This window comes from Lotus japonicus, chromosome 2 (genome assembly GCF_012489685.1).
Source record: "Lotus japonicus ecotype B-129 chromosome 2, LjGifu_v1.2".
In the NCBI taxonomy this organism is placed as follows: domain Eukaryota; kingdom Viridiplantae; phylum Streptophyta; class Magnoliopsida; order Fabales; family Fabaceae; genus Lotus; species Lotus japonicus.
Genome location: NC_080042.1, coordinates 90,537,160 through 90,562,186, shown reverse-complemented (window position 1 = coordinate 90,562,186; position 25,027 = coordinate 90,537,160). Strand labels below are relative to the sequence as shown.

The 25,027-nt window shown below is 37.6% G+C and overlaps 2 protein-coding genes across 4 annotated transcripts; both read left to right on the top strand.

Moving 5' to 3' along the window:
• Positions 1 to 3,942: 3,942 nt before the first annotated feature.
• Positions 3,943 to 5,844, top strand: LOC130740907 (glucan endo-1,3-beta-glucosidase 13-like). Its single transcript, XM_057593626.1, has 3 exons — positions 3,943 to 4,151; positions 4,263 to 5,402; positions 5,611 to 5,844. Exons 1-2 carry the CDS (start codon positions 4,085 to 4,087, stop codon positions 5,312 to 5,314), a joined length of 1,119 nt encoding a protein of 372 aa, XP_057449609.1. The 5' UTR covers positions 3,943 to 4,084; the 3' UTR covers positions 5,315 to 5,402; positions 5,611 to 5,844.
• Positions 5,845 to 16,600: 10,756 nt separating this feature from the next.
• LOC130740906 (BTB/POZ domain-containing protein NPY3-like) lies at positions 16,601 to 22,980 on the top strand. 3 transcript variants are annotated; one of them, XM_057593625.1, is made up of 5 exons: positions 16,601 to 16,725; positions 17,773 to 18,476; positions 19,049 to 19,118; positions 20,429 to 21,595; positions 22,146 to 22,980. In XM_057593625.1, exons 2-5 carry the CDS (start codon positions 18,415 to 18,417, stop codon positions 22,725 to 22,727), a joined length of 1,881 nt encoding a protein of 626 aa, XP_057449608.1. In that variant the 5' UTR covers positions 16,601 to 16,725; positions 17,773 to 18,414; the 3' UTR covers positions 22,728 to 22,980. The 3 variants fall into 3 exon arrangements, with proteins under 3 accessions (XP_057449608.1, XP_057449606.1, XP_057449607.1); XM_057593623.1 differs by lacking the exon at positions 16,601 to 16,725 and adding an exon at positions 16,934 to 17,356; XM_057593624.1 differs by lacking the exon at positions 16,601 to 16,725 and adding an exon at positions 16,934 to 17,360.
• The last annotated feature ends 2,047 nt before the right edge of the window (positions 22,981 to 25,027 follow it).

Below are 25,027 nucleotides of genomic sequence, written 5' to 3'. Positions count from 1 at the left end.
TAAGCGTCGAGGGCTTAGGAAATATGCATTACTGATATGGGCTTACCAACTTTGTAATATTGTGGGTTTTGCAATACTTGTACACATAATGGGTCGGGCGACCCATGATCCCAAGCGGGTCAGAACCAAGCTATAAATATCAGACACCACCCAAGCGGTGGGGGGTCTAACTTTTCACACATTTTCTCATTTTGTTAGTTTTCTATCGCTCTCAAACTGTTTAGCCCTTGCTTGATAGTTCCAGACCGGAACATTGGCGCCCACCGTGGGGCTACTATAAAACAAATCCCCACTACCACGAACAAGAGGCTATGTCAACTCTACTTCTGAGAGAGGAGGGCGAACGAAATTGAAGGGGAAACGATGCAATAAATCTCTGTTAAAATGTCAGTTTCAAAAGGAAATAATGCTTTGACATCAAAGAGGAGGGCGAACGAAATTGGTGACATCAAACCAAAAATTCAACATCAGGAAACAAATCGAGGGAAAAGGGAAGGAGACGAAGAGGAGAACAAAAATTCGTGGCGGCGCGATCTTCAACGGTGGGGCGAAAGCCCAGACGTGGGCGAAATTTGATGCTTGATGACAGGATATGCAATACAAACCGCCGAAGCCCCAAATTTTGGGTTGAAACCGTCCACTCAATATCAACCGCCAACTCTAAATTTAAACGATTTCAACATTGCACACAAAGTGTTTGATCAAATGCCACAATGAGATGTTGTTTCATTGCGACTTGGGCGATGCAAATTGGACCGCCCTGCCCAAGTCCCAAAGGGGCGAAAATATTTGACATCTGTGTCGGTGACTTTCGAAAGTGGTACCCTCTAAACTCACTCATGTTATATGTTTATTCATAATCTTGGCCTTTTGGGGCTGTTTGTGCTATTAGTTGCTAAACTCCTATAATTTGTGGTTGAGTTTAAACTGATTGTTGTTGAATATCTTACCGGGATTGATAATGTTTCAAAGAATAAAATTAACATTGTTTAAATATGATTCCACAACTATGCGATGTGATGATTTATTTGAAACTGGGTCTCTTTCATCAATGATTTTAATTACAAGTGATTCTGGCATTTCGTATTCGGGCTTAGTGTTCTTTGAAAGTGAAGCATTTGTTATTTTCCAAGGCCAGTTGACAAGCTTTAAGAAAGTCCACATGTTCATCTTGAAAAGAATGAAGTGTTTTTAAGAAAGCCCATATGTTCATCTTGAAAAGAATGAAGTATTTTTAAGAAAGCTCATATGTTCATTCTGAAAAGAATGTGCTAAATTTAGTAAACGTTATTGTGCTGCTAAAATAAAAGGAGATTGAGATTAGTTTTTCTTACTTGGGCGTGGAAATTAAAACATTGGGCGAAGAGGTTTAGTCCACTCACTGTGTATTATTTATATGTGAAGATGAATTAGTGGTAAGCTGCAGTTTTAAATACAAAAGTTGATTATTTTGTTCTTCAAACCGTATCATGAAGAAGAACAACTAGTTTTGATATTGTCAATGTGTTATATTATATTTTATCTTGTGCTAACAAGGTGATGAGTTGACAGGTGATGAGTTGACTAAAAACAGTCAAAGGATACAACATTATGCACTCTTTTCTCCACCCGGGCGGGAGAGTTTTTAATGAGGCATAATTCTTAAAACATTGCTTGAACAAGAATGTTTTTCATTTCTCCAACTTAGGTCTATCAATTGGGCGACGCTAGGCAATTGAGATAAGAGTAAGACTCTTAAAACTAGAGCATCTGACCACGAATTCAAAAGTACAGCCTTGATTGGTTTAAGCTTACCCAATTCAAGCACAAAGCCTCCAAGCGAGCAAAAGTCTTGTTAGATCATCGATCAAAAATGAGCATAATGCCAAGAAATTAATTGAAATTAACTTTCTTGGTTCAAGTGTTAAAACCTTATGAATTCAAAGAATAGTTGATAGAGAAATGATGAGATTGTTGGGCTAACAATATCGTTTTTACAAATGGTACAACCTACTACACGCACGTGAATTTTGAGGATGTGAAGGGACAATTTGAGTCAACTTGCACGGGCTATACAAAGATTAAGAAGCAACAACAGAAGTTGAAATGATAAAGGAATGACTACTTAGCTTTTATGTCTTTTAATTTTTATTTGATTTTGGAGCCTGTGCGCCCATTATTTTCTTTGCACATTTTGGGCGTATCAATTACTTGTCAGTCTTTGTGTAACGTTAGGTGAGTTTAATACTTGTGGGCTCGAAGAGAAGACACACTTCGTCTTAAAGCTTTTAAGACTTGGTGTCTTGTGGGCTTGTGTACTGATATGGGCTTAGGGGGCGCACTAATTTTATAAGCGTCGAGGGCTTAGGAAATATGCATTACTGATATGGGCTTACCAACTTTGTAATATTGTGGGTTTTGCAATACTTGTACACATAATGGGCCGGACGACCCATGATCCCAAGCGGGTCAGAACCAAGCTATAAATATCAGACACCACCCAAGCGGTGGGGGATCTAACTTTTCACACATTTTCTCATTTTGTCAGTTTTCTATCGCTCTCAAACTGTTTAGCTCTTGCTTGATAGTTCCAGACCGGAACAGTAGTGATGTTGATACTTGATTGGGTTCCCATCCCATATCACTTGCGGCGTGATACACTCTACCATTACATATTTACATTCATTCCCCTAAAAGATCACGCATTATGTATGCAAACAAAAGAGTAAGCCATGCATATATGCATAATATCCTTCCCCATGCATCCATGGAATCTATTCCACTCCACACTGGTCTGGTCCCAAACCCACCGTTGATATGTCTTGTCATTTTCGCCCTCCGGAGCTTTTAGCTAGAGAATATCTTAAACACATCACAGGCTAAACAAAAGAGATAATAAGCTAAAGACATGATAGATAATAGTTTGGAGTTTCCGTGTCAAGTTTCAAGTGCTTCTTTAGATAACATATAGTTGTGATCGTGTCTCTGTTGCTGCTGGATTGTCAATCAATTTGATAGGGCCGGAGGGATGTCCTCTTATGGTGGAAATAAGTTTAGTTGTGGTGGGCTTTGCATTTTAAATAAACTGGACCAACTAAAAACTTTGACCTCTAAGCCTAATTTATTACTTGTCATAATATTTTTTTCATGGCTTTGCTTGACCTATTTAATTTAAATGATGTAGTTATTTAAGGATATAATATGATGATAATAAGATATTCAGATAGCCCAACAAACCAGGCATGTGTAAATAAGCTAATGACTTAATAATGAGATAAAATATACTAATTAATATATTGGTTAATAGTTTTTTATGGATAAATGTTAGTTCTTAGTAAATTAGTCCCACTTCCTGCGTTGGCGGATGACTACCGTGGCACCTCCTTCTTGAGGCGTTAGTGTTGTGGTCTTTTTCTGCTTCTTTAAGTTTTCATGTACCAAAAAAAAAATCCCTCCTTAGAGTTCAAACTCTGGAACCTTCACCCTCCATCCCCTTCATCCTCAACCCTTATATCTATTAACTCTTATCACTTGAGCTAACCCTCGAAAACACTGGTTAATTGGTAATATTGGCTAGCGAAGAGCAAAAATAAAATTACTAGTTCTAAGGAATTCTAATTTTACAAAGCCATGAATGAGACGAGAGGTGGTTGCATTGAAACTCTTGCAATTTTGGGTGTGGGCCGTTAATGGCCCAAATAACATGAAAATCACCATGGCCCATTTTTAAACATGATTTTTTTTTTTTGAAATGAAACACGAATTAGATTCTATAAAAAATTAAAAATTGAATTAAATTTTTTTATTTAAAGCTAGAATTACTTAGAATTTTTTTTTTCGTTTATCCTACCATGCAAATTGTATTATTTTCGCACACTATTTTTAGCATTTTTCTTATTTTTTGAACGAAACAATTTTCATATTTTGCTAAAAAGGTACAGCCTTTGGAGGCAGGTGTAAGCACTGCTCAGTCAAGAAGAGCAGAAAAATTTTGTTAACACGTTTTAGGTGGCTTCCTCTGTACTGCAATTTTCAGAAAAGAAAAGGACCCTCACACTGTCACATATAACGTGACAACCCAGAACCACAACAACCAACAAGTTCAATGTTGAAGATGAACATGGGTTTGTGCCTCTTTCATCTTCTCTTCCTTTCTTCACTGGCTCTCACTGGTAAGTGTAACAAACCACACTCTTCAGCTTCCATGTGTTTCTCTGTACAATGTAGGCTTCTTCTTCTTCTTCTTCTAACAAAACCCTTTGTTTTCTTGTTTGCATTTGCAGTTTCTGGTCATGACTCCTCCATTGAGCTCCTCAACCTCATTGAGACACCCCATGACATTTCACACGGTAACCTTCCCTTAGCTGTTGCTGTCAGTGCTGAAAACCTCAATGGGGTTTCTAGCACCATTTTAATGGCGGAAACTTGGCTTAGAGCCAATGTTCTAGCACACTACCCCGCTTCAAAAATCACTAACGTTGTTGTGGGAAGCTCTGCTTTCTGCCAACAACACCAAAAACCCAATCAAGTTTTAGTCTTGAATGCTTTGAAAAATGTTTACCACTCACTGAAAAGGTGGGGTTTGGAGAGAGAAATCAAGGTTTCTGTTGCTTTCTATTTGAGCTGTTTGAGTCAAAACTCACCTTCTTATGAAGATGATTTGAAAAATGTGAAACCCTTGGTTGAGTTTCTCCACAGTGTGAACTCCACTTTCTCTGTGATCTCACATTCTGGGTTTTCTGATAAGAAAAGTTTGAGCTTAGTGTCTTCTCAGTTAGAGTCCATGAAAAGGCTCGGATTTTTCTTCCTCAACAACATAAACATCTTAGCCATTGTTCCAAAAAGGGGGAAAACCATAGCTAGAAAGCTTTCAGTTGTTGATTCCAGCTTAGTAAGCACATTGCCTTTGAAGCCAACTCCAATGCCAGAAATTGCTGAACCCCCATTGGTTGGTAACCCTAACCCTGCTCCTGAACCTGAACCTTTGCCTCCTCTGGCTCAAGTAGTTTCTTCCCCTCCTCCAATGTCTCCTTCTTCCACTTTTGCCCCTCCTCAAGAACAACCTTCTCCCTTCATTGATCCAGCTAGTTCTCCTTCTCCTCATGGCTTCTTCACCTTGCCTCCTTGCAATCCAATCGACAATGGCTCGCCCTCGCCTTATCCCCACATGGTCCCGGTTCAGAAACTGTGGTGTGTTGCGAAGCCTAGTGTTCCCGAAGAGACGCTGCAGCAGGCTTTGGACTATGCTTGTGGAGAGGGTGGTGCTGATTGTACTGAGATCGCGCCGCAGGGGAATTGTTACAACCCAGACACATTGGTTGCTCATGCTTCTTAAGCCTTCAACAGTTTCTGGCAGAAGCATAAGAGGAATGGTGGAACTTGCAGCTTTGGAGGGACTGCTTTGTTGGTTCATTCTGATCCAAGTGAGCATATCTATCATCTTATAGCATGTTTGGTTCCATGGTGAAATGCTCTAGAATCAAAATTAGTTAGAAGCTTAAGTCTTAGCTTATGTGCAAATAGTGAAATTAAACATGCTATTAGTTTTTCAACCTGTCATATTTGTAATTTGTGATTTTTTTTTGTTTGTCTTTTTTGCTATCCTTTACTAACAAAGAGTGCTTGTTGCAGGTTACCTTCAATGTCAGTTTAATCTCAGCTAGATAAGGTGCTACAAGTGAAAAAAGAGTGGCTGTTGAGGCTTTCCTTCATTGCAGTTAGTATTGTTGAGAATCTTGTATTCAGGTGACTTTGGATTTTGATTTACTTTGCCACTTAGTAATTGATTTATGGATTATGTATGGACCAACTTAAACAGTTAATGTGTTAGAGCTACTAATTTAGTATTATGGACCAACTTATAGAGCTTCTGTGGCTTAATTGCTATTTTGTTTCTCAATGATATTTGCTTGCAAGGGATAACAAGTCTTAGTTTAGTTCTATTCAAAATTACTTATCAATGCCTATTTGCGCACACTCATTTTAGCTTCTCAAAGTGCGATTTGGATACCTTATCATGTAATCCTACTTGATATGGATTCAATTGACTAGGATCCTTTATAGCTTTCAGTAAATTATGACCAATTTTTCCAGTACTAGAATAGCATTGTACAATGGTGATAGTGTTTTCCACAAGTGCTTTCATTCGTGTTATTCTAATTGAAGCTCAAGCTGTGGTGTTGACATTTCCACCTCCTCCTTGTCCTCTCATTGCCCAATAAAAAGTTTCACCCTTTCATTTTCTTCCTTCTCAATCATTATAGTTTTTCCTTGTTACTGCTGCACCTGATTCAGCTCGATTTTACCGTTTGTTTTGTGTTTTGTCCTTTTCCAAAAGAATAAAAAAAAGTTAAACAAATATCAAGAAAATGCGTTGCCCTTAAGACAAAGTGGTTGTGGGATACTGCATTCAACAGTTGAAAGTAAAAAGGAAAAATACATGGAAAAGGAAGTAACGGTTAGCCACTTATAGCCACAATCAAATGTTTGATGCTTTGGTAAATATTTGATGATATGAGAATTAAGTTTAGTACTCTTAAAGTGGTGGCAATCTGTTTTTAATTATTTTTTTCTTCATATGACACGATGCTTTTGTTTTTTAATTTTTGGTCCATCATATGAAAAGCTGCTTGAGTCCTACATAATTTCTTTTGGGATTAGCTTTTTTTTTAATCAACTCACCTTTTTTTGGGTCAAATGATCAACTCACCTGATAGTTGTATGAATGTATCAGGTGAGTTTGGCTCTTGTGGCCCACAAAAACTGTCCTGCCAAGCCCAACTTATCTTATCAGGCTTACTGTAAGTAATTTCAACAATATCGTTCGTTATTACTTGTGTTGAGCCCATATTGCTATGTACCCAAAAAAACCCATCTTGCTTCCTCTTGTGGTAGTGATAGTTCATTAGTTTGTATTACGTTTTTTTTTATTGACAAAAGGAAAGACCAACCAAGCTGCGGAAAACAAAAACTATCAAAACAATAACACAGAAATCTTGTACTGCAGTGTAATGTAAAGGGTGTGTTTGAATTTTCATTAACTCAAGATGGATCAAGGTTGAACTTAACGTGATAAAATATTGTTTTTAAATTTAATATTACAATTTCTAACTTCTTTGAAGATAGATAGTTTGCTTTTGCACCACCACAAACCTCAAACTAAATCATATCCTCATAGCTCAAGTAGTATTAAGGGTGAAGGGTTTAGAGTTCAAACCCTGAGAAGAGCTGAGACTAATTTACTAACATTACTAACAAAGAACATTTGCTTGTAAAAAAATGTAATTGAAAAAGAGAGAAGATAAGCTGCAAGGATTGGACTAGATGAAGTTTGGCCTAGATTCTTCAGATATCTGAACAGGTGTGTATTCGTGATAATGATAGTTTCTTAAATATACAGGCAATACTTGCTTCTGGTTCGTGCATACAACTGTCATTGCCACTTATAGTTTCTAGATGAATCCTAACATTTTCTCATCATGCTATCTATTTTTGAGGATCAAAAAGTAAAAGCAGCTAGTAGTGAAATTGGGGGTGAAATGTGTCTTACTCTATTTAGCTAGACTTGTTAAAGGTCTCCCATTAATAATTAGAGATTTAACCAAAATAATTCTTCTATATAAAGTAGAGCAATTTGCACTCATAAGCTAAGTTTTGAGGTCCTATGCAGATGAATTATTGAATCAAGTGTCATCAAACCGAGGCATAGCAAAAATTGCTCAACAATCCTTTCTTCCCTCAAAGAGAAAACAGTATATTTGATTGAGATTTTGATCAAACCGCAAAATGAGATTTGACATGATGTTTCTCTTTCTTCACCACCTTAGGGGAAATCTATTCAACAAACCAATCATAAGTTGTTGAATGTCACTGTTATGTACACTTGTTAAATAAAATTAAAGTAGACTAATGTTGAATCTGGCGAAAAAAGAAGCCTCTGCCTTTTTTATGGTCAAAAGAAGCCTACCTTTGACAAGAGAACTGCTGGATTTTAACTGCACCATAATGTCTTGAAAATGACCTCATTCAATTATATGTGAAATCAATCATAAAGGGTAAGTGTATACGTATCTGAAAAACATTTCAAAAATATATAGAATCTGAGCAATTAAATCCGTACACAAACTAATGATTTGATACAAACATAGCTAACATAAGTCACTTTGAAATTGAAATTCCCTACGATTTAAAAATAAAAAAAAAACTTCCAAATTTATCCTTCATATTTAATTATCTAATACTCACTAATTTTTTTTTCCCAATTTCTCAATAAGGGCACTTTAAAAATTTAACATTTTTTATAATTAAATTTGAGACTTAACTAATTTTCTTTAGAATAAAACTTAAATAAGATTCTACATATATTGTTTTTACTGATATCCAATTACATGCAAAATAACGTGGGTTAGAAAATGAGAAGTTGAAATAAGTTATCACGTTAATAAAAAATATTAAAAAATATGAATGGCAGATATATTCATGTGGTATCAATGCAAACACTAGTGGTACTTTATGTAAATTTTATGGCTTAATTGCACTTTTCGTCCCTCATCTAGCACAGTTGTGCGATTTGGGTCCCTCATTTTTAAAACGAGCGATTTGAGTCCCAAATGTTTTTGCCATCAACAATTTTGGTCCTTCCGTTAGAATTCTGTCCAAATTTAACAGAAGTGAGTGATGTGGACCTCATTTAATGACATGGATGCTATGTATTCGCCATGTAATTGCCACGCAAGAAATAATAAAATATAATTAATATTAAAAGTTAAAAATCCAAAAAATTAAAATCCTTAAACACCCCCCACCATCTTTCCCATCAACGAATCTTCAGCCATCGGCCTTCCTCTAGCATCTTCTTCTTCTTCTTCCTTTTTTCTTCTCTTCTCTATGCCTTCAACCCCCATAACCATCCTCTGCCACCACCGTCTAGATCGAAGCTTTATCGTCGTGGGAGATCAAGTCATGGATAGCGTATTCGCGACCCTTCGCACCGAGTTCCACCGTCAAGGTCGAAGCATTATCATCGTTTGAATCCTCCTCATTTACCAACAGGGTGTCGCTCGATCGGCTCCATTGGGAAAATGAGCGAAAGAGAGAACGAGGTTATGGGAGCGGAGAATTTGTTGTTGGAGATCCAGATTTTCTTGAAGGAGGCTGAGTGGGAGAAGACCCATATCGATGAGGTGGAGGCTTGGGACGATGTTGTTGAAGTAGATCGGTGAAGGATCATTCTTAGCACTGAGCATTATACGCACATATGGTTTCGAATTCTAGTTTGCGTTATATTTTTATACTGAATTATATATATGTTTGATAGCTTCTGTTGCTGGAACAATTTTGTATTGGTAATTGGATTGAAACATTTTCTGGAACTTATATTGTCGTTTATGAATTATGAGATGGATCCATGATTACTTGATAAAATTTCCTCGGGTGAAATTGTGAATGGGGGTGCTTGGTGGTGGTGGTCTCTGAAGAAAAAAAGAAGGTGAAGAGGCAATGTGGTGGTGATCTCTGCCTCTCTAGAGTTGAAGGGGGATGGAGTTGGAGGTGGGTTTAGACTTTAGAGTGAGGGGAAGAAGAAGAGTGTGATGTGGAATTTATTTTTTTTGAAAATGAAATGTATATTATTAATGAAAGTGATGTGGAATTTATTTTAAAGAATTAAATAAAATTAAAATTTTAAGTGGTAATAAAATATTAATATAGATGCCACATCACCTATTTCTGTCAAATTTGTACGGAACTCTAACGGAAGGACTAAAGTTGTTGACCGTAAAAACATCTGCGACACAAATCGCTCGTTTTAAAAGTGAGGGACCCAAATCGCACAATCGCGATAGATAAGGGATGAAAAGTGCAATTAAGCCAAATTTTATCATTTCTTAATCAAATTCTGTGAATTAGTTTTTTTTTTTTAATAGTCAAATGTTAGTTGTTAGTAAGTTAGAAAATCCCTTTAAAGTTCCCTTCTAGGATTCGAACCCTGGACCTTCTCCTCCCCACCCTTATGTCCCATAACTCTTACCACTTGAGCTAATCCTCAGGGACTTCTGTGAATTAGTTGAAACATAAACCAACTTACAAATAGAAGCAGAGTTTATGTATGTACCAATATTGGGACCCCCTTGCGGCGCTGTGTTCCGTGCCTCCGCCTTGCCAAGATATGCACCTTGTTGTGTTGAGCTATGTTGTGTAATGTGTACCACCGGGTTCGGTGTTACACTCTCAGAAGAAGAGTTTGAATTCTGCTAAATCTGAAGATTGAGGAAGAACAATTATGATATGACATTTAATACATTAAACAACCGTTTATTAATCCATTATAAGAGGGGAAGTTTTCGGGCATGACGTAATTTTCCTCGTTGGAAGTAACATGTACATCATTTTAAAACATATCATTTGCTAGGGTACTGATCATATGGCTTACATGGCCAGACTTATCCTAAAGGATGCCTAGAACAAGCTAGTCAGCATACATTAATGCAAGCAGTCATAGTAAACTGAAAATGACATCCATTCAAGCAGTCATAGATTCGAAAATGACTCACTACCAATGCCTTTTAAATTCATCTGCCTTGTAATTGCTTGGCTTCCTTGTTTTTTCTTTTTGGTTGCAGGTAATCAAGCCAGTGTGCATGTGCTCTAACTATACGGAAATTATTTATCAAAAAAAGGACGAATTGAAGTGAGAGAATTTGCAGCATTCATTGAACTTCTCTGCGCTCTCCTCCAATTTAGATAAGACTAGTATATCATATCTGATCAACTTTGGATAAAAAGAATAATTTTGGGCAGTTCCTTCAGAAGTTTAGGTATATATTGTTTGTTAAAAATTTTGAGTCTGATTCTCATGATTCATGCATGCTTGTAGCAACTTTTTAAGCATTCATTCGACGATGTCTTCGGTGTATCAGTGTGATTAGTGACACACGGTGTGTATTAGTGACACATTGTGTGTCACTGAAAATATATAAAAATTTACCCAAGACAGTAAGGTTAGTTACCGGTATATATAAACTGATAATTGCTATTTAATCCAACTATAATTTATTGATATTTACACATCAGTTCAATTTACAATGTTACTGTTCCTCTATGTTCTTCATCATCTCTCACCTTATATCTCCAGAAACACTCATCACCATTTAAAATCTGAAATGTCTCTCTAACTTAAAAAAAAACTTATCTTTTCTTACTTTCTCAACATGGGTCTTTCATTTCCCTTCTCTCATTTATCTGTATAGATCGACAACGAGATGAAAAGGGTAGAGGAGTAGTTGCGGCGGCGGCGATGGTGGCGGGTGTGAACAGATCGGCGGTGCTAAAGGAGCCACGCTTCCGGGGTGTGAGGAAGAGGCCGAGGGGGAGGTTCGCGGCGGAGATCTGGTTCTGCAGAGGAAGCGGCGCGTGCATATGACGCTGCCGCACGCGCTCTACGTGGTCCAAAGGCCAAAACAAATTTTCTTCTTTCATCCTTCTGCTACCACCACCCCGCCACCGCAGATCCCTTCTTCTACGTCGTCGGCAACCACATCGGTGTAATTCAAGACCACCATCATATCAATAACCCGCAGAGGCCCACATCGAGTGGCATGAGCAGCACCGTTGAGTCCTTCAGTGGGTCATCCAGCCTGTATCTCATGTTCCTCGAGCAAGAGGAAAGCCTGTGGAGGAGGGATTCAGATAAGCTCTTGATGGAGTGACATGGGTAATGGCAGGTGCATCAGATCTTGCTCCAGCAGACGATGAGGAGAAACGCTGCTGCCAATTGGCCATAGTCTCCATACGACAGCTTCCCCCACCGTGGTTCAATCCTTCTGTTACAATTTCAAAAGAATTTGACCAAATTTGTTTTTCCAGTTTCTGGTTTAACAAATAATAGCCTAAGGGTTAAAATGCAATATTATACATTCTATTCAATACCTGTAGTACAATTCCAATACCTTTACCCGGTAATAAATCTAGACCGTCCATTTTTATATTTATTTATCTAACGACTACTATTTAACTACACCACAGTGGAGCAGTTTTCAACTGTCTCACCGAAACCAACACCCATTCATACAAGGTTCTGATACAATTTACTTGACCATAACATTTTAAGTCCATGTGCCTTGTGATAATTACAGTAATCACAGTAATAATTTATAGAAATTAAATCATGCGCGCATCTTTTGTGTACTATATATACATACGCAAATAGTTCAATATGTCCTGTCCTTGAGTGGTAAGTTTCTCAACAGTCAACACAACATACTACTTTTTCCTCAGCTTTCCTTAGTGAGTCATTTTTTTTTAATGTTTGATTGAATTACAGTGATTGCTCTTCACTATCAAGGGTGTCCTTAATTCCCAAAAGAATTATGTTTGACCACTTGATAAAATTAAAGCAATGTAAACGCTCACTTTAAGATAATATACGAAATTCTTATGAATTAAAGATAAAAGTTGTTCAATTTACACTTCTATATTTAAATATACCACTCTAAACATACTGAGATGCCCTTAATTTAAGGTCATTCTTACCGAATGGTCCCCTCATGAGGAACTTGAATCAGAAATTGATTGAGCTGGAAAGACGTTTTCTTTTTGGAAAGGGAAATTTTCAATTAGCATGTCCACATGGTATAGGTCAATATTCCACATGTAATTAATTAGGAGCAAAACAAGTGAAGTCATCCATGATGCCCCATCTTCCCCACGTTTTAAGCTATTCATCTGTCACTGTATTACCCCAACTCGGTAAAGCACTCTGTCTGTAACCACAACTACATTGGTCTCTGTTTTCACCCATTCTTGAAAAAGCTACACATTTTTTTATATTCACTTTTTAATTTATAATCTTCATATTCGAGATGCTACATTTCTGTACTTTTAAATTTATAAAATATGTTGAGTAATTTCAATTATCGCTGACTACATTTGTGTGCTAAGCTAAGCCAAAGAGTGGATTTGGTTCTACTGTTAGAAGACCGTTAATTGAAGTGTAACTTCTGAAATTACTTAAATTTCTGATAACATTCTTTTAAGGAAAATTTGTGAAATATCAAATATATATTCCAATAGCATGGATGAATGAAATAGGGATCATTCAACGATTGTGACATTAATGTGCTCCAATTTTATAATTGAGGGTCACGACGATTTTACAGGAATCTATCTCATATTTTCAAGATCCTATAGTTGTTTTTTCTTGCATCACCATCTGCATCAGGTATGAAAAACATATGTTGTATTTAATCAATGTTTATGTGTTAAGGTTCTTGGCGCCTCTGATTTCCCGGGGAAAAAAGATTCTTGAGCCAAGGAAATTATAAATAACTAACTGTGTGCATTATCATTGAGAAATTTTTTATTTGAAGGCCTCATGGCCCATGGGGATATGTTAGAAACAGAGATTTTTTGTTTGAGAGAGCAAGGTTTCGACCGCCAACAACAGTGATTATAACCCTTCTCATGGGTGTTCATATTAAGGGGTGCACAAAACATGTTTCATTAGTATGGATGATGATCGAACTTCATACCCTATAATTAAGGGATGATATGAATAAACAACACATCATGCCTGATAGTTAAAAACAAAAACAAAAACAAAAAATTTGGTTACAAACACAGAATATGTTCAACTGTGATTATTAATATTATAATAGGGTATTTTTTATAATTTGATTCCATAGCCATTGGAAGGAGTAGAGTGAGTGAAGCATTGCATGTGGGATTGGATAAGATAAAGCTCGTTGTGGTCACAATTTGTCCACTAGGTAGGAATTAGGACTATAAACAATATGTTGTTATCAAAAAAGGACTATAAACAAACTGCTATACCAGAATTCAGGGAAAGAACCGGCCACAGCCACTAGTCTAATCAAAGCCCATGGTTCATCAAAATCAACTAATCCCTGCTGCCTTTTTCATATAACGACGATTTCAGGAATACAGAGATACTCTAACGAGGAATTTCTGTCATTAAATTGAAAGCTACCATACTGATGTTAGCAGGTCAAAAGTGTTTGGATGAAAAGTTACCAGATCAAATTTATTGATTAGTAAAACTAGAAGGGTCAAAATCTCCTAACCACTATATTAGGAGGACGAAAATGTAAATAAGCAAACTTTTTAATAATTTTTTTTTCTTCTTTAAAAAACTTTTAATAGATTCTTTGTATAATGAAATCATATCATCTTTGTTTTTACATTAAGAAGCCCTCAAAAAGTTATTTGTTAATTGTATGTTTGTATTAACTTTTGCTCCAATTAAACCTTAAGTGACTGATTTTGCGTTTGCTAGCTCCAATAGATGTTAATGTAAAGTGGGTCATTATTCAACTAATAAAATAGTAGGTTGTTATTATTGTTATTATTATTAGGTTTAAATTGTTTTTAGTCTTTAAAAATATAATATTTTTCTAGTCATTGAAAAAATATTTCTTAGTTTTTAATCCCTAAAAATATATATTGTTATCTTTTTTTAGTCATTATTATTAATTATTAACTTTTGCTTATATTAATATGACACACAAAATAGTGACTTACTCTGATTTTATAAATCTGATTTGACATCTACATGTCACACAATCTCATTTGAAGCCAACTATGTGTCGTAAGTTGAGTTAAAGTTCCATCGAGATCTATGTGCTTCTCACTTGCACAACATACGCGGCAGAGAATTGTGTCCATGAATGTCAAGTCAAACAAAACATTCAAAGTTTGGTGGGTGAATCACCATTATGCGAGTTGTAACAATGTTTATTTTTAAAAACTAAAGACGGAAAATATTTTTTAGGGACTAAAATCAATATTTGCTCTATTTATAGGGATTGAAAACATATTTAAGCTGATGTGGAAAATGGTATTACAATTACTCTCTAATGACTAAAAACATATTTAAGCTGATGCGGAGAGTACTATTGTCCACATCGCCTTCTTTTTTTTTTATCAAGAGGAAGGGGGGAACCCAGGAAAAACAAAGGAGAAGGGCCTAACTAGGCGCAACAACCATGCGCAAGCTAGTGCCACCAACCCTGTCAAAAAACAAAGCATCACTAATCCCTGGAGGAGGGGAAACATGGAGATGAACTCCGAAACTGTCTGACTGACCACGGTGCGCCAAAGCGTCAGCAACTTTGTTTGTTTCTCTGAAATCATGACTTACTCGGCAGAAATCAAACATAGCCATGAGCATCTTGCAGGCATAAATCAAATGATGATGAGGATGGAAAGGCATGTCCTGCCCGTTCAATAATTCAACAACAACTTTAGAGTCACAAGAGAGAAGAACTCTCCTCAAACCCCATTGGGTTGCTTTTTGGAGGCCATGGAACGCACCCCAGAGCTCGGCGCAAGTAATGCTACCTCTTCCCACATTGGCTGAAAAGCCAAAGAGCCACTTGCCGGTGTGGTCCCTAGCCACACCACCAGCAGAAATTGGCCCTGGATTTGTGGCAGCACTGCCATCCGTATTGATTTTAGTTACCCCGGGAGGAGGGGGCTGCCATCTTAAGTATTTGGGAATGCGCTAAATTCCAAAGGAGTTCATGGAGCGAAGCTTTAACCAGGCTTCATATTCAGTGGAAGCGAAGACTTGCAACCAAGAGGATAAGCGAGCAGCAGGAATAAATTTATACTGGAAAACCAGCATATTTCTCCAATGCCAGAGGCGCCAACAAGTAACTGCAAAGAGGACTGGCCAAGGAGCACCGCCAGTGGAGAGGGTGGACGAGTGCTTGATGTTAAAATGGATCCATTCGTCAAGGGGAAGCCTGTAGAAATCATGATTGAGGGGAGCCGGAAGGATCCGAGACCAAACATCCAGGCTGAAACTGCAGCCACGTAGGACATGGAGAGTGTCTTCACAACAGTGTGAGCACCTGGGGCAAGTAGAGTCATCAGAGATGTGTCTCCTGTAGCGCGTGGAGTTTGTTAGCAGCCTACCTTTCAAGGCGAGCCAAAGGAAGCTTTTAATTCTCTCCCGCACATTGAGCTTCCAAATTGATTTCCAAATTGGGGAGGAAGGAGATTCATAGTCACAAAGAAGTCGATAAGCTGATTTTACAGTGAAAATCCCGTCAGCAGAATGGCCCATATAGGGAAGAGTCCACATCGCCTTCTACAAGTACTTGTAAAGACAAAAATTGAACTTGTAAGAGAAATTTATATAAATAACTTTTAAATGACAGAGTTTAGAAGAAAAAAGCTAATTTAAACATGCTAGGGTTAAATATGTTCTTAGTCTCGTAAAGTAGGGATGAATTAGGTTCAATTTCTCTATGGAAATTCATAACTTTAAGTTTCTAACATTAATGAAATATGTAAAGTTAGTATTTACCGTTTAGTTTTTTTTTTAAAGACTTTACCGTTTACTTTGTGAGAGCTTTTGTACATTAGCAGCGGTTTTTAAGTGTCAGGGTTTAAACCATACAAAATACACATCTTTTATTAAAATTAGGGGAAAAAAGCTTTGAATTTCTTTTACAAGAAACGATTCCAATTAGCATTAGATTAGATTAGCAATAGAGTTGTTTCCACAAGTAACCAAATAAAACGATTAGCAGTAGAGAGTAATGCACTAGAGGGGTCATTTTCTTTTCTACTTAAAAATAAACAGAGTAACTGGTAGAAGAACAGAACGCAAAAGGGTGAACATTTCCCTCACAAGGTTGAAACGGAGAAAGTGGCGCCTGTCAGATGAGCGTGCATTTTTCATGCGTATGATCATAGTGGACGAAATGGTGTCACACAAAAGTGGTGAGGGCCATCATGTTTTTTTCGCTTTAATAATTAGCACAACTCATAAAAAAGTTCATCTTTTAAATTCAAGTTCAGACAACAAAAGTCTTAATCTTTTTTTTTACTCTAAATTCATAATAGGGCTGTTTTGTTTTACCTTGTCAAATGCTTTTGTTTTCTAGTCTCAGAGGATCATCATAAATAAAGGTTATAGAGAGATGATGGGAATGGGAAAGGGAAAGGTGGGAGCATGGTGGGGGCATGAGTGCTGCTGATTCAAAAGCTCTCAAGAGAGAGAGAGAGAAAGTGGGAACATTCTGATCTTGGTTGGCTTTTTGTGTTTGTGTAGCTGTGGTGGCTGTCAAAAGATGAGGAACACAGCTCATCTTTTTTGAAGGTCATCTTTGGAATTGGTTGGGTGGTTCCTGTGCTATCTCTCAGGATATAGTGTTTCCTGTCTTTGCCCACTCCTTATTTTGATTCTTCTTTACTCACTCACCACACTTACCACATGCTATGTTCTCTCTCTATCAACTTTCTCTGCCTTTACTTCTTTCCTCTCTTGTGATCCCCTTCTAACTGTTTTACTGAAATCCACTTTGGTTTCTCAGAGATTTATTCAGGAAACCAGAAGGAACTTCTGGGCCTGGTAGGTACTATTGTCACATGCTTTCTTTCAGTTGAGATTGATTTCATTTGCACACATGGTGCATGTAAATATACTTTAACTAACTTTACCAAATTTCTGTTGCTAATTGCTAGGCTAGTTATTTTTTGGGTTGTGTTTTAGTAACTTTTCAAGTTGAGCATGAAAATCTCTTGGGGATTTCTCTGTTTAGTGTTTGGCTAGAACCCATCATTATCAAGTTGGGTTGATTTCTATGCAGAGAAAATGTTGTCTTCTTTTTTCAGAAAAAAAAATGATTTTTTTTTCTTCTATAGTTGTAGTAGCTTTAAACGTGTCCAATGATCTTTAGAGCAGAAACCACTAAAAACGATGCCTTTTGTCTACCACAATGGTGGTTCTGTGAACTCATTCCAAGATATGCTGTCTTGTGTTTGCAGGAGGTGCTAAGCATCATAGAAGAGACAGTGGCCAGTGAATGAAGGAATGTTGATTATGGGATTGGGTTTCAGAAACTTTGCGGACCAGAAAGGTTGTTGCTAATCCCTTGTTGGGAACAACAACAAACAAACAGAGAAGGAAAGAAAAGAAGCAAATTCCCAGATTCAGAATTGATAAATTAATACAGTGGGGCGGTGGTGGTGTCAGTGTTGAGCAAGTGGGGGTGTCTCTTACACTGCCTTTAAGAAATTATATAAATATATACATGTATGTATGTATGTAGGTGTTCGAGATTAGTCTGTTTTGTTGGTAATGTCTCCTAACATGGTTATCTTTAGCGGGCTCCTTGGACTTTCTGTTACCAGTTTAGTAAGCAACATGTTATTTGAGTCTCTTTTCATTCAAGTCAGAAAAGAATAATAAAATCCCAAACCAAGTTCTAACCCATTCAATCTACCTTCTCTCTTGCCACTCTTTCTGGCCTCGGTTTGTGGGGAAGATTCGGTCATACGAGGAAGGAACGTGATCCTTCTTTCTACAACTTGGACTTTACTTACAAGCTGAAGCTACAACACACATTCATATTTATTTTATTCACACTTCTAATCTGTGGAGGGTCATAGCTATTTTCTTTGGCCAAGATGAAGTTTATGAAACTTGGATCTAAGCCTGATTGTTTTCAGACAGATGGAGATAATATCAGGTATGTGATCAATTTCATGTCTCCTCAGATCAGCTCCCTCTTGCTTATTGATGATGAGTTCTTTTTAATCTCCTTTGGAATCCAATTGTTTGTTTCTTCTTTTAGATTTCTGCTCATGTTTCAATTGTTTTAGTGTCTTGCACTTTGAACAATCGGTTATAGTTGATTGGAGTACCGCTTCCATATTGCAAACTTCATGATTTCATTTTTGTTTAGGTGGACTTCTTTTATTCATATCAATTGCATAAAAGATAGTTCAAACAGTTTAGAATATTGACTTTTATTTCATTGAGAAACGATCTTATTCTCCTAATAGATATTTTTTGTTTTCAAGAATATTTTCTTGGTATCAAATTTAAAAATTACTAGTAATCTGTATATGTAAGCATATTTCATTAGACTATTTACATGAGAAAATGGATCTCTCCTTAGAATTTCACATGAAACTTTTGCTTCTATCTCTCTCTTCATGTATTGCAGTAGGTTCGATAAACTTCTGTTGGCAGTTTTCCCCCCTTCTGAATGTGTTTATTTCTATTAAAACTGATGTTAGCGAGCGTATATTTTTCCAGGTATGTAGCAACTGAGTTGGCATCTGATGTAGTCATTAACGTCGGGGATGTAAAATTTTATCTACACAAGGTAAGATTCTGATTTTCTGATGTCGAGGTGATACGATTATGTGAAATATAGCTCACATGATGTTAGGAATCCACAATGGAAAGAGAGAAAAGGGAAGGAATGAATTTTATTGCAGAACTGAACAAGGAGAGAAATCTCTGCAGTGGTTTCTCCTTCTACAGATGACCATTACACTAATGCACTGTTTTTCCAAACTAACATTTAATTGCCTTCTCCTTTCTACCCCTGTTTTTTTTTTAAGTTAAACCACCCCTCTCCTTCCAACCTCTCTAACAAACCAATTGTTCTAATCAGTTATTGATGCTTCACTGTGACTGTTGAGAACCTCAACAAAGGAAACCAAAGAAATGCACAGATTGAACTAAAAATGTATTTGATTGCTTATTAATGGATTTGGGAACTACAGAAAGGGAGTAATATCTCCTGAATCTGACCAGAGCTAGGCTCCTATAGGAAGCTCAAAGCTTCCTATTCATTTCTATGCACTAGATTACATAAGATACTCTCTCTACCTTCCTCAACGTCCCTTATACTCTGGGATTACAATCAACTCTCACCCTCTCTCTCAACAGCTGGCTGTTAGTTAGTTATCCCTTAGCCCTATTTCCCCCTTTACCCCTTCTAGAATATACTCTCCATATCCTGGGTCCACTCCCCTCTTGAGCCAGTGATTCCCTTGGGCCTGCGATTGGGTCATCGGTCCTAACAGTGACTGACTTGTATCAAACTATTGAAATTTGAGAATCTCTAACACGGGAGAATTGACTGCTAATCTTTCTCGTCATTTAGTGCCTTTTTCCTTTATTAGTGAGGGAAGTCTGTAATTCAATCCAACTGCCACCATCTTCTTTATCTTCTTTAGTCAATACCAATAAATTAAATTGAAGTTTACGGGTTTAAGTTTTGTTCTAAATTCCAATCTTAAATGAGACAAACTAATACACTACTTCAGTCTTTTCCCTTTTTCTATACAAAAAGCATCCATTTCCCCTTTTTGGTAGGTCAGATAGTGTATGTGTTCTTGATCATTCAGTTGATTTTGCTTGTTTGACTCATTATAGAAAAAAATTCTAGTACTGGAGTTGAAGTGGATTGTGGATAATATTATCTGTCCAGAATATCTCAATATGAATTCATAATGGCTTTGCCTTTGTCTAATTTGCCGACCAGAATACTTGCTTTGTAATTATTGTAGACAATTGGTTTGTTCAATATGTTCATGTTTGCTACACGAGTTTATTTGGTTTGATTAAGGACAGTGTCATACTTTTCCACTTCTGATCAAATCTTTACCTGATCAATTTCTGCAGTTTCCGCTTTTATCCAAAAGTTCACATTTGCAAAAGTTGGTTACAAACACGAATGAGGAGAACGATGATGAAGTTCATATCCATGACATTCCAGGAGGACCTGTTGCTTTTGAAATATGTGCCAAGTTCTGTTATGGTATGATAGTAACTCTCAATGCATACAATGTTGTTGCAGCACGCTGTGCAGCAGAGTATCTTGGAATGTATGAAACCGTTGAGAAAGGAAATCTCATCTACAAGATTGAAGTCTTCCTCAACTCCAGCATTTTCAGGAGCTGGAAAGACTCAATTATTGTTCTTCAAACCACCAAGTCTCTTCTTCCATGGTCGGAAGAACTTAAGGTGGTAAGCCATTGCCTTGCGTCCATAGCTACCAAAGCTTCAATGGATCCATCCAAGGTGGAGTGGTCATACACATATAACAGGAAAAAGCTCCCGACCGAGAATTGGAATGGTGTGATGAAAGAACATATGGTTCCGAACGACTGGTGGGTGGAAGACCTCTGTGAACTCCCACTTGATCTCTATAAGCGGGTCATGTCAGCAATAACAAGCAATGGAAATGTTTCTGGCGCTGTAATTGGAGAAGCTCTAAGTGCTTACGCCACGAGAAGGTTGCCTGGATTCAACAAGGGTGTGATCCAGAGCGGTGATATCATGAAGCATAGATTCGTATTGGAGGCCATTGTCAGTCTATTACCCGCCAATATGAGCAGTGACTCTTGCAGCTTCTTGCTGAGGTTATTAAAAGCGGCTATTCTTTTGGAATGTGAAATTTTGGTGAGATCTGAACTGATGAGGAGAATAAGCCGATGCCTTGAGGAGGCTTCAGTGGCTGATCTTTTGATTTGTGCGCCAAGTGGTGAAACAACAACGTACGATGTTGATACTGTGCAGAGGCTAGTCCAAGAGTTTGTAGCACATGAGCAGCAATCTCAGTCCGAATCTTTGTTGGAAGATGAATTGCAGGAGATCAGAAGCCCAAGGATGGCATCAAATCCATCTAAAAAGATAAAAGTGGTAAAACTGGTGGATGGCTACCTTGCTGAGATTGCACGGGATCCCAGTTTGCCTGTCTCGAATTTCGTCGATCTTGCCGAATTGGTATCAAGCTTCCCTAGACAAACTCATGATGGTCTTTATCGCGCCATTGACATGTACTTAAAGGTTAGTTCCTCGTACTTCAAGCTAGAAATGCACATCTTGTCAGTTTTCACTGAGTATCTCTATTCCTTGCAAATATTTCAATCATTTGTCCTACTACGTATTCCTGAGGTTCCATAACTGGAAAAATTCTTGAAAAACTCAATTTTGAGTATTTATGAAGATGTGTTACTGTCTTCCTCTAGGGACACATTTCAATATGCTGCTAAAGATCGTGAACTTGTTAAAAGTTGTTTAAGTTATTTGTTCTTTAATCCCGATACTGTCTGTTCCTGTGCTGCATATAAAAATATTGAATGCATGTCTGGAAATCCTGTTTCTGTAAGTAGCTTCTAGGCGTCAGAATTTATTCAAAAAAAAAAAAGTTGATCCAGACATGCTATAAATTACTCTGTAGCTATTTAGTTTCTTCAATTTTCCAAATAAATATCTACTCAATAATAGCGTTCAGACTCTCTTAACTATTGCTAAACTGAGAGTACATAGTTTGATGACAAGTTTTTAAGCTATAGGGACCCAAGTTTCACCTGCTGACACTACTTTTGTTCTGCAGGAACATCCTGGAATCAGCAAGAGTGAGCGGAAAAGAATGTGTAAATTGATGGACTGCAGAAAGTTGTCTCCAGAAGCTTGCATGCACGCCGTGCAGAATGAGCGGCTTCCTTTGCGTGTTGTCGTGCAGGTTCTCTTCTTTGAGCAGATGAGAGCCGCAGCATCATCCGGAGGCAGCAGCACACCCGATCTCCCAGCGTCTATCAGGGCCTTGCACCCTGGCGGGTCTCACGAGAGCTCAAGGTCTACCACAACCAACACGGAAGAGGAATGGGATACTGTGGCAACAGCAGAAGACATAAAAGCTCTGAAAGGGGAACTCGCTGCTCTGAAATTATCTGGTGCAAGCAGCCAAGGTAGTGACAAAAATAGCAATGATAGTGGTAAAGGCAATGCTGAAAAAGTTGCTGCTAATAAAACGAAAGGTTTCCTCATGTCAAAGAAGATTTTCTCTAAACTCTGGTCAAGCAGGGAACGAAACGGAGAGATATCTAGCTCTGATACATCGGAAAGCCCTGCTTCTACAGTTGTTGAGGAGACTAAGTCCACACCAACTAGAAGTAGGAGGCATTCACTGTCTTAGAACATGCTTTTGCTCACTTCAAGCACCAATTCCCTTGTTGTATAGTCGGCTAGCATTAGGAGATAGAGGTTACTTGACATCTTGTAGCTGATTCTTCAATAGAGCACTATGCAAATGTTGGGGTATGAAATGAAGGCCAAACAAATGTCATTGCCTTGCCTTGGTCTAGGTCCCTTACTATTGGAGAATTGGTATGTGACAGGTAAAATTCATTAGCAGTACTTTTAAGTTTAAAGAGGTTAACTAACGAGAATCAACTTCCAATTAGCTTATAGCTTAATTGATGTGGGTGGATCACCGGGTTAGTTTTAATTTAGAGTAACTTTTTTCAAATTTTGATTGCTATTTTTTTGGTTTTGACAAAAAAATGGGCTATTTTTTTTGTCAATGGATTACTTTTCATTCATTCAAGGATGGCTAAAAACCCAAAACAGACACTTGGCCCTTACAATAAGGCTAGGAAACACATCCCTCCGGTTTACACTGATCAGAATGGCTAATAAGCCCACAGTTATGGGTTAAGTCAATAACTACATTGAAGGCTGGGACCAAAAAAACAAAGGCTGGTTTTACGGTAACTTCAGTGGTAAGAGTTAGGGATATAAGGGTTGGGTGAGGTGAAGGGTCCAGGGTTCGAACCCTGAGGAGGACTAATTTACTAACAACTAACATTTGTCTATAAAAAAAATCAAGCTTATGCGAGTTTGATCACTGTAGACAGAAAATTCTTTTGTTCTAGTTGAATATCCACCACAAGGCCCATCAAACAAAGCCCGATCACACATTAAACTCGGCTAATATGGAAAGTTCGTTAACTGGATATCTGGATGCTATTTATTAAGTGTTTATCTCATTATATATTAGGGAATTTGAGACTAGGTTTATCCTCAGGGCAGGTTAGGTCTGTCGACTTCATATTTACTTTTTTCTTTCGAACATCAGTTCCTATTTACATTTTAGAAGAAAATTGAAAATAAAGCGAAAACATGTCTTGGTGATATTTAGAAATTTTTTATTGTTAAAATATGATAAAAATAAATATTTTCATTTTTGGAGAAATTAAAAAGATTGAATGAAGTGAAATGAAATTGGTAATGGGGTTGGTGGTGGCAGCGGCAGAAGCAACGATGACGATGGTGGTGGCGATTGGTGGCGTTGACAATCGCAATGGTGGTGGTGCCGATTAGGGTGGTGGAGGCAGTAATGGCGACGATGGTGGTGGCGGGAGGAGATGATGGCGGCGGCAATGATGCAAATGAAAATATAAAAAAAGTTACCACAAACGTGTTTCTAAATTTAGGGGTGATTTGGATTTACATCCAACTTTGTCAAAAACACATTCACTTTAAAACATAAGAGACATATATCAGATAAAAACACATTCAAATTGTCTTGCAATGTGCGCTTGCATAATATTTTTTATGCAAATAAGTTATTAGTGTGTTGTGTTTATGCAAATTTATCAATTCATATATCCTATTTTTAAAAATTATCAAATTAAATATTATTCATTTAAAATTAAAAAATGTCCAGGATGTTGATTGCTGGTTAGGAAGGCTGGCAGTTTCCGACGCCAGGATCAATCAAACTGAACGTAGACGGCAGCTTTAGGGATATGTTTGGCACGGGTGGAGCGGGTGGCTTGGCTCGTGATGCACAGGGAAACTGGTTGTTTGGCTTTATAGCACACACTAGTGGTGGGAATGCTCTCACGGCGGAGGCAGAAGCGCTGCTGCTGGGAATGAAACTAGTGTCGGATTGGGGCTACCGTGAGGTTATGGTGGAGGTAGATTGTGCTGAGTTACTCCAGGGCATTGAGGACGAGGATAGTAGGCGGTTCCTTCCTGTTCTTAGCGAGATAAAGCAGCTGCGGGATAGAGCTTGGAACGTCTCATTAGATAGAGTGAATCGGGAGTGTAATGCGCAGCAGACTTCCTTGCAAAATTGGGAGCACGTTCTCCGGGTGTCAACTTCAGCTTCTTGGACAAACCTCCCTGGGAGATAGACTCTGGTTCTCAGGGACTGTATGTTTGCTCGTTAGTGCTGTTATTTTGTCAGTTTTCCGATGTAACAAAAAAAAAATTAAAAAATGTTGGTCAAGTATTGAGTCTATACAAAATTTAATAAATCAATGCCATCCAATCTTGTCTTAAAGTTCATAAGTAGCAATTTGTCTCAACCTTAAACCCAAACCATTCGTTCAACTAATTAAGCTAAGACATGGCGAAAAAGAAAAAAATTAGGAAAAACACCTATCAATCGACCTTTATTTTAGGGGGGAAAAGCTATAACATTTCAAT

What these genes read in the sequence shown, in the direction of transcription:
- LOC130740906 (XM_057593625.1), top strand. Translation starts at nt 18,415, where the DNA reads ATGAAGTTTATGAAACTTGGATCTAAGCCTGATTGTTTTCAGACAGAT. An exon ending in ACAGATGGAGATAATATCAG is followed by an intron (nt 18,477 to 19,048) that starts GTATGTGATCAA and finishes ATATTTTTCCAG; the next exon opens with GTATGTAGCAACTGAGTTGG. An exon ending in TAAAATTTTATCTACACAAG is followed by an intron (nt 19,119 to 20,428) that starts GTAAGATTCTGA and finishes CAATTTCTGCAG; the next exon opens with TTTCCGCTTTTATCCAAAAG.
- LOC130740907 (XM_057593626.1), top strand. Translation starts at nt 4,085, where the DNA reads ATGTTGAAGATGAACATGGGTTTGTGCCTCTTTCATCTTCTCTTCCTT. An exon ending in TTCTTCACTGGCTCTCACTG is followed by an intron (nt 4,152 to 4,262) that starts GTAAGTGTAACA and finishes TTGCATTTGCAG; the next exon opens with TTTCTGGTCATGACTCCTCC.